We start from the raw sequence: 9,853 nt of genomic DNA, 5'->3' as shown, positions 1-9,853 counted from the left end.
TGCTCCAGTCATCCTTCCTCCCAGGTCCAGCACGCTACTGTGTTTTAAAAGGGAGAGAGTGATTAGCTAATGCCATGCAGTTGTGTCAATCACTCTCACCTGGCGCTGCTCTCCTGAGCCCTCTCCACACCTCTCTCCTGCAGCTGATGCACCACGCCCCCTCCACATACCTCCACCGCCCGACTTAGGCCGGGGAGCCGTCCGGCCTAACCTACTCCCCCCCCCCCTCCCCATGGGAGCGGGAAAGGAAGTCGGCCACAGCCATCTGCGCCCCCGGCCTATGGATCACCTTGAACTTAAACGGTTGTATTGCCAGATACCAACGGGTGATCCGGGCGTTGGCATCCTTCATGCGGTGGAGCCACTGGAGGGGAGCATGGTCCGAGCAGAGGGTGAATGGGCGCCCCAGCAGGTAGTACCGCAGAGCATCGACCGCCCACCGGATGGCCAGGCACTCCCTCTCCACCGTGCTGTACCTGGCCTCCCTTTCGGACAGCTTCCGGCTGATGTAGAGCACCGGGCGGTCGACGCCCTGCACCTGCTGAGACAGAACGGCCCCCAGCCCTCTGCCCGACGCATCAGTCTGCAGGACAAAAGGGAGAGAGAAGTTAGGTGTGTGGAGAAGAGGCTCCCCACAGAGGGTCTGTTTAACCCTCTCAAGCAACACCTGGCACCGCTCCGTCCACTGGACCGGATCTGAGGCACCCTTTCGGGTGAGGTCAGTCAAGGGGCTGGTCAGCTCCGCGAAATTGGGGATAAACCGCCGGTAATAGCCTGCCAGCCCCAAGAACCGCCGCACCTCTTTTTTGCTCTTGGGCCTTGGGCAGGCTGCAATAGCAGCTGTCTTATCTACCTGTGGACGCACCTGCCCGCCGCCCAAGTGGTACCCCAGATACCGTACCTCCCTCCGTCCAACTGCACACTTCTTCGGGTTGGCCGTGAGCCCCGCCTGCCTCAGTGAACCCAGCACCGCAGCCACCTGCCGCACATGCTCCGCCCAAGTGGTGCTATGGATGATTACATCATCCAGGTAGGCGGCAGCATATGCAACATGTGGCCGCAGCACGCGGTCCATGAGGCGTTGAAATGTGGCTGGGGCCCCGAACAACCCGAACGGAAGTGTAACAAATTGGTACAAACCGTACGGAGTGGAGAAGGCCGTTTTCTCCCTGGACTCTGGAGATAGGGGAATCTGCCAGTAGCCCTTGGTCAAATCCAGTGTCGTGAAAAAACGAGCAGTGCCCAGGCGATCCAGGAGCTCGTCGACCCGAGGCATTGGATAGGCGTCAAACCGTGAAACATCATTCACCCTGCGATAGTCCACACAGAACCGGATGGACCCATCCTTCTTGCTCACAAGAACGATGGGGCTACACCAGGCACTGTTGGACTCTTCTATTACCCCCATCTCCAGCATCGCTTTCAATTCTGCCTGAACCACTTTTCTTTTGTGTTCAGGTAACCGATAGGGCCGTGAACGCACCGTCACGCCCGGGTGAGTCTCAACGTTGTGTTGAATAAGACTTGTGCGTCCTGGCAGGGGGGAGAACACGTCAGCGTAACTCTGTTGCAACCTGGCAATATCTGTTCTCTGAGACGGTGAGAGATGGTTTTCACAAAGGAGCGAGGCAGGATTGGCCGATTTTGGAACCTCAGGCCCCAACTCATCTCTCTCTGCAATTGCCGTCACCAGGGAAACAGACTCAGCCTCTCTCCATGCTTTTAGGAGGTTGAGGTGATAAATCTGCGTAGCCCCTCCCCTGTCAGATCGCACAAGCTCATAATCGACATCACCCACTCGTCGTGTGACCACAAAGGGTCCTTGCCACTTGGCGAGTAATTTGGAGGTGGACGATGGGAGTAATACAAGCACTTTATCTCCCGGTGAAAATTGTCTTAGCTTAGATCCTCTGTTGTACAGCCGCTGCTGACGTTCCTGGGCCCGGAGCAAATTCTCCCGTGATAACCGCCCCAGTGTGTGGAGTTTTGCTCTCAGGTCCAGGACGTATTGCACTTCATTTTTACTGGGGCTTGGACCTTCCTCCCAGCTTTCTTTAACAAGGTCCAAAACCCCGCGTGGTTTCCTGCCAAACAGCAGTTCAAAGGGAGAAAATCCCGTGGAGGCCTGGGGTACCTCGCGCACTGCAAACAGCAGAGGATCTAGCCACTTATCCCAATTAGGACTATCATCGTGCACAAACTTACGGATCATGGACTTCAAAGTCTTATTCAGGCGCTCAACGAGGCCGTCAGTTTGCGGGTGGTAAACACTGGTTCGAATAGACTTGATGCCCAATAATCCGTACAGTTCTCTCAGTGTTCGTGACATAAACTGGGTGCCTTGGTCAGTCAGGATCTCTTTCGGGATCCCGACTCGGGAGATAACTTGAAACAGTGCCTGCGCCACACTCTTTGCAGAGATGGTGCGCAGCGGCACTGCCTCTGGATATCGCGTTGCGTAATCCACAAGAACTAACACAAAGCGATATCCCCGTGCGCTCCGGTGAAATGGCCCGATGAGATCCATCCCAATACGTTCAAACGGGATCTCAATCAGTGGTAATGAGCGCAAGGGCGCTCTCGGGACGGCCGGTTGGTTAACCAACTGGCATTCAGGGCAAGACGCGCACCAGCGGCGCACGTCTGCCCGAATGCCTGGCCAATAGAATCGGGCCATTACACGGTTCAGTGTCTTTTCATACCCCATATGCCCAGCCATCGGGTTAAAATGAGCCGCCTGGAAAACCATTTCCCGGCGGCTTTTTGGTACCAACAACTGGGTAAGTATGTCATTTGTCTGAGTGTCACGACTCACCCTGTATAATCTGTCCCCGCGCAGTGAGAAGTGGGGATACGTTAACGCTGCATCAGGGCGCACCATGTGACCATCAATTTTTATCACTTGGTCGAAGGCAAAGCGTAGAGTATCATCACGAGACTGCTCGAGTGGAAAATCTTCCATGGAGGCAAAAACGGGCACCTGCGGAGCCTCCGGTGGAGGCACCGCCGGCTCCCCCTCCCCGTCTGCAGTGTCGGACAACCTCGCGTCACCACTGAGCACAGCGCACATATCCCATGTCCCTGTCGGTCGTGAACGCACCCCCACACACTGTCCCACTAATCTGTCAAACCCCGGCCAATCAGTACCCAGAATCAGGGGGTGCGTCAGGCGGGAGCTAACCGCAGCCTTCACACTATGCTTTTTTCCCTTAAACCGAATTTCCACTGGTACTACAGGGTATCTGTGGATGTCCCCATGCACACACCTAATATCCACCCAGCCCGCCTCCCTCAATGCCCCGGGTCGAATCAGATTCTGGTGAACTATAGACTGCGTGCAGCCAGAGTCCACCATTGCCTGATGTGTACCACCCTGGATCCTTACCGGAACGCTGTACGTCCCTCCTAGACCGGGGGAGGGTGCTGGAGGTCCGACAACCCGGACCACTTGACCGACCTCCATGAGTGGACACTCTCGGCGGAAGTGTCCGGGTTGTCCACACCTCCAGCATTCCTGCCCTGCCGCCTGAGGAACCCTCTGTGGGTCGAGAGCAGCGCCCGTAGCGGCTGGAGCCTGGGAAGGACAGAAAAGAGAGGGAGGATTAGTGCGCGGGCGAGGAGAGGGTCTAGCGGCCGTGGAGGGCTGGGGACCCGGCACCGGTCTCCTGCGGGGCGCCGGTATGGGACGGACGGGAGAGGCTGGCCGACCCTCATGTGCCCGGCCCCAGGAGAGAACAGCCAAATGGTCCTCCGCCAGAGTTATGGCAGCCGCCAGATCCGCAGGGCGGTGGCAGCGCACCCAGTCCGAGGTGGCCGTTGGGAGCCCCTCCACAAACTGCTCCAAAACTACGGCTTCCAGCAGCCGCGCCTCGCCCGCAGAGCTCCCCGGCTGAAGCCACCTGGTCGCCGCATCCTTCAGCTGCTGTGCGTAGACGAATGGTCGATCAGCGGGACCCAGCTTGGTCCCCCGGAACCTGCGCCGCTGGTCTTCTGCGGAGAACCCCAAACGGTCCAGGACTGCCCGCTTGATGTCCCCGAACCGGCACCGGGAGGGTCCGGGTAGGGCGAGGGCCGCCGTCTGCGCCTCTCCCGACAGCAGGGGAAGCAGGCGCACAGCCCACTCCTCCTCCGGCCAGTTGCACGCCGTCGCCGTCGCCTCAAACATTTCCAGGTAAGTCTGGGGGTCATCGTGGGCCGCCATCCTCTGGAGCGTGACACCAGCGAGCGAGGGGGCTGACGACGCCCCCCCAACACGATTCACCATCACCTCCAGCAGCTCCGCTTGTTTCTCCGCCTGGAACTGGAGAGCGGCCAGTTGTTGCCTATTGAGCGCTGCCTGGTCCCGGCTCATAGCTGCCACCTCCGCCAGCATCTGCGCCAGCGTGGTCACTGGCGATTGTGGCTCCGACATCTCTGCTGAGTCCCTGTTCAGGCGCCAATGTGGCGTGGTTTGAGCCACCGTGAGTTTCTCCTCAGCAGATATGACACGGAGTACAATAACAGTTCAGATTACTTTTATTAATTACACACTACCACAGTAGTACAGAGCCGTTCACAGGCGTATTGCTGCCGTGCTCCGTCAGCTCAACACCCCTCTGGAGTGTGCGTGCTCCAGTCATCCTTCCTCCCAGGTCCAGCACGCTACTGTGTTTTAAAAGGGAGAGAGTGATTAGCTAATGCCATGCAGTTGTGTCAATCACTCTCACCTGGCGCTGCTCTCCTGAGCCCTCTCCACACCTCTCTCCTGCAGCTGATGCACCACGCCCCCTCCACACAGTCTATCACCTGATCAAAGCAGCTTTCATCGGTCTGCTGTGGGTTGCCCTTGTGTACATCGATGGAGACTGGTATGCCTGCTGTCTCGATGATGCACAGTTAGCCTGCAAAGACAAAAACAACATAACATCTGCAGAACAAATAATCATTGCTGAAATTAAACAAAATTCAAAGGTGAGATTTTACTTCTTCTGTACACATCATCTTAGTCCGCATACTGCTTTGGGTCTAATTCACTGTGGTCTTATTCTAAAACCACCTTTACTGCTTCTTTTCAGGAAATTGGCCTCCCTATGCTTTTCTGTATCATCTGTGTGGTGGGCCTAATGTCAATGTATGGATGGAGGAAATGCTGTGAAGGAAATTGCCAGTGTTGTGACCAAAGGTTTCTGTATGAAAAACTGATTCTCGACGAGCAGGAAAATGTTCTGAAAGAGATTTTGACGACGGCAGCGAAAGAAAAGTTGAATGTAGCTTTCATTGACAAAATATGGGAGGGAAAATGGCAAGAATGTTTTGACGTTGCTGATGAACTGATAAAGAAATCCACTGACCCAACACTTTCTGAAAAACAGCAGACAGAGAGGAATGAAAGAAACCTCAGAGAAGCAATTGCAGAAGTGGTTTGTTTTCTGATATTTTTTTAGCTTATTAGCTCGATCACCCCGAGAGCAACAACATGGATTTCAATGTTTATTTCTAGTTGAAAACTGGGTGATATATGGTCTAAGACCTCTTTTCAGCTGACTAAAATATGACATTTTAGTGTGTCGCAAAACACAAATTTGTTTGATAATCTCTAACAATTGTTCAGCTTTAGGTTGAAAGAGGAAATGTAGTGATTAGTGCAAAGGTATTTATCCAAAGCTTCTCTATGCACATGTTTACTTTTTGCACATGAAAATTGAAAGACTCGGTCTAAATGGGAACATTCAATCAACATTTTTCAGATAATCTGTAAAAAAAGATTCACTTTTGAACCAGTTTTGAACATCGTTTCAATGGTGACCATCGTTCTGAAATTAAATTGAATTTCTTTTCAACTGAAAAATGCCCACTGGGTCGTAGCTGCTCAACTGAACATCAATATCTTGGTGAATGTTCATTGGTCCGAAAAAACACACACTGGAGTCCAGTGACTGCAAGGTATTTCTTAAAAAATAATTGTTTTGTGGTGCTACAATGCTGTGGTGTGGTGTTAAGATTTAGGCACAAGGATTGGAGAAATATTGTGGTTTGGGTTAAAATGAGAACAACAGCATGGCCAAGGATGCTATGTTGAGGGGAAAGTTAGGACGCGTCTAAGTGTTGCAGCATCTTGTCTCATCCACCGAATAGAAAGTCAGGTTTTCAAAAAAGCAAGGAAAGGAAGGAAGACTACACAAGGCAGATAAAGGTCGGGAGTATGTCACATAGTTTTTTACAAAGAAGGATTGGTCTTGTCTGTGAGTGGTGCAATTAAACAGATAGTCGACATGAAATAAACCACTTTGCTTTATACTAACAAGAGTTACTCCATACATTGTGTATTCTAACATAATTTTTTTTCTCTGTTGCTTTACTTGACAATGAATCAATGGTGGTAAACTTTCAGCAGCGATGTACTTCTCTTTGCTTACACCTGATGGCACAACAGAATCAGCCTCAGAACCTGCAGTCCAGTCAACCCGGACCATCTGGCTATCGGGTAAATAATATGTTTAATTTTTATTATAATCGTTAAAAAATGATTTTAAAAAATGTAGATACTATAATTATTTTTCCACACAATGATCCTAAAATGACATCAGTGATGTAGTTTTAGGGGTAGTGTAGTTTGCAGTATTGAAGTGGGGGGCCAATGAGATATTTATTCATGGGCCCCCAAATCCCTGGTGACGGCCCTGGGCATGGCACCCAGTATTTAACCAGCATGTTATCTACAGTTTCAGAAGAATAACCCAAACTGTGAAAAGTAGGTTACATGTTGTGAAGCAGTTTTATGAAGTGAGAATGAGACAGAGGAATAAATAAAGAGACTCATTTTAAGTCCTTTCAATTTTCTTTGTATGACAGCCTTTGCCGGATGACGAACTGCACCTTTTGATGGAGGAGGCGATGTGAATCCATCCAGAATATACGAAACAGGAATTTCTTCTGGCTGGTCTGCACTACAAACAACAGCTTAATTTACATTTGTTAGCGTAGAAAAACAGACAACATGGAGCCAAGTTTTTCTACGTTTAAATGTTTAACATTAACCCTCTGAACCTCACCATTGGCAGGATTGAAACATATGTTTTCTTTGAAAGATCAGCAAAAATACACAGTTTATCGAAGAAAGAAACTGTAAAAACAGGCTTTATTGTTGAAAGTTGAACTATCCGATGGTCCTTGAACGGCTCATCAGTTACAAAAGTTCCTGTTAGAAAAAATTAATTAATACAAAGCTTGAAATTTTCATATTTCTGTCAGAATCCCTTTATTCTACATGTGTCATTTCAAATATGTCCAAAAATAAATGCTTTATACTAACCAGATCCTGTTAAAAACATTAAATTCTGCGCTCCTCAGCAACACTGTGAATCCATGATTGATTCTGCTGAGAACAGTCACAAGACAAATACTCACTGAAAATAATTTATCAGAGAAACGATTTCTTTTTTTTATGATTTATGTCATTATAATGGTGTTTTTCTGCACAAGAGACATGTTTGAGTGTTTCACACTTCTAGCCATGATTGTGCTGATTCCATAGAGCTGCAGGGCTTATACATTTTATATTTTGCAGTGAAATACAAGGCCACAGTGAGGAAAATGAAATAAGAGTAAAATAAAGGTTCCCTGAAACTGCTTGTTGGGGTTCAGAGGGTTAAGACTAGTGTATCATCAACCGTATGACAGGCATATTCTACAAATAATTAAAGAACTTTGGAACTGTTTATGCTACAGAGAAATTTAAATTAAGTTTTAAGTCCAGTCTGTATACAAAGATAGAGGACTGAAGTGCCTGCTCTCCAGGCACAGAAATGTGTTGCCCACTGCTCCACCAGTGAACAAGCATGGTGTGTAAAGGATGGGTTACATGTACTGCTAGCTGGTTGTGTGTATGTATGAATCTTAATCTTAATCTTGGCCTCTAGCCTAATGTCAAACCACAATATTGGTTGTTTACCGCGCCCCCTGGTGGAGGGCTTCAGTATAAGTTATAAACCCCGCCCCCTGATTAAATGCTTCAGTATAGATTATAAACCCCGCCCCCTGGTAGCTGGCTGCTGTATGGATTATAAACCCCACCCCCTGGTAGCTGTCTGCTGTATAGTTTATAAACCCTGCCCCCTGGTAGCTGGCTGCTGTATAGATTATAAACCCCGCCCCCTGGTAGCTGGCTGCTGTATAGATTATAAACCCCGCCCCCTGGTAGCTGGCTGCTGTATAGATTATAAACCCCGCCCCCTGATTAAAGGCTTCAGTATAGATTATAAACCCCGCCCCCTGGTAGCTGACTGCTGTATAGATTATAAACCCCGCCCCCTGGTAGCTGGCTGCTGTATAGATTATAAACCCCGCCCCCTGATTAAAGGCTTCAGTATAGATTATAAACCCCGCCCCCTGGTAGCTGGCTGCTGTATAGATTATAAACCCCGCCCCCTGATTAAAGGCTTCAGTATAGATTATAAACCTCGCCCCCTGGTAGCTGGCTGCTGTATAGATTATAAACCCCGCCCCCTGGTAGTTGACTGCTGTATAGATTATAAACCCCGCCCCCTGGTAGCTGGCTGCTGTATAGATTATAAACCCCGCCCCCTGGTAGCTGGCTGCTGTATAGATTATAAACCCCGCCCACTGGTAGCTGGCTGCTGTATAGATTATAAACCCCGCCCACTGGTAGCTGGCTGCTGTATAGATTATAAACCCCGCCCCCTGGTGGAAGGTTGCATGTAATCATATATTTTGTCAAAATACAGGAAGGTGTTGATTTGCTGTGTGTTTTTACTTATTCTTTAATCATTGTGCACAAATAAAATTTCACTAAACATTAATGTCTCTGTGTGTTCATCATGGAAACTGTTCAGTACAAGGGCCATTTTTTGCATCTGGTTATGATTCACATTTTGCAGCATTTAATCTCATCTTTTATTTTATCGTGTTGTCCATTTGATAAAGATGTTTTCTCAATTTGCTTATAATTTCTTCTTTTATTATTATTATTATTATTATCATTATTTTAAGCTGCAGTGTATTAATCTACCAGGGCCACCACACAGACGTGTATTTGGAAGGCTGTGAGGATAAAGAACCTAATTATGCAATATAATCACTTCCTGATACATACTCAGACTGTTTACATGGTCTTTTGCTTGTCTGTAGCACCCCCCTGAGGATAAAAGCTCAAAGTGAAGGTTGGTTCGTTTTTAATTCATATCTGTCTCTTGGTTGGATCTTATACTCCAACTTACATACTTAACATACATTTAAATGTAAAAGCATTGGGGAAAAAAAGAAACTTGACAATATTTCTCTCTAAATTGTAGAGGAGTAAAAGTATAAAGTTACATCCAATTAAAATACTCACACAACTACCCTGAAATGTTTGAATGTTTAAAATGACTTCAGGTTTTTTGTTAGAATCTCAATCAAACTATTTGAAAGATGCTAAATTACTAGACACAAAACAATTACAAAAACATTTAAAACTACCACAAAAATAAGAAAATCAACCACAAAAAGACTTGAAAAATGTTCACGAAGAGATTAAATGGCCACAAAGATACTTGGGGAAAAACCATGAAGAGTCTCAAAACAAAAGAGAAGAAAGTCACAACAGCTGTGAAATGTAATGCAGTAAAAAGTATAATATTTCTCTCTAGTGGTGTACAAGTAAAAAGTAGCATAAAATACTCACAAGTACCCTGCAGTTGTACTTAAGTACTACTAAATGTACGAGTTACTTTCATCTTGTGCTGACTTGCACTTGCTGAAGAAACACAAGTTACTTGTCTTTTTAGATTATGTGCTGAAATGAACATCTGAAAATAAATTATCACTACAATTTTTAAAATGAAACTTGAAATTCAATTGTTTTATTGTGTCATGA

General features: G+C 47.7%; 1 protein-coding gene across 1 annotated transcript; it reads right to left on the bottom strand.

The window, feature by feature from the left end:
• Positions 1-211: 211 nt before the first annotated feature.
• On the bottom strand, positions 212-4,667 carry LOC131971161 (uncharacterized). Its single transcript, XM_059332483.1, has 2 exons — positions 3,386-4,667; positions 212-583 (listed from the first exon to the last, which is right to left on the bottom strand). Exons 1-2 carry the CDS (start codon positions 4,409-4,411, stop codon positions 212-214), a joined length of 1,398 nt encoding a protein of 465 aa, XP_059188466.1. The 5' UTR covers positions 4,412-4,667.
• Positions 4,668-9,853: the final 5,186 nt, after the last annotated feature.

This window comes from Centropristis striata, chromosome 5, assembly GCF_030273125.1.
Source record: "Centropristis striata isolate RG_2023a ecotype Rhode Island chromosome 5, C.striata_1.0, whole genome shotgun sequence".
Lineage (NCBI taxonomy): Eukaryota > Metazoa > Chordata > Actinopteri > Perciformes > Serranidae > Centropristis > Centropristis striata.
The sequence above is the reverse complement of the archived record's forward strand: the minus strand, read 5'-3'. Positions and strand labels throughout refer to the sequence as shown.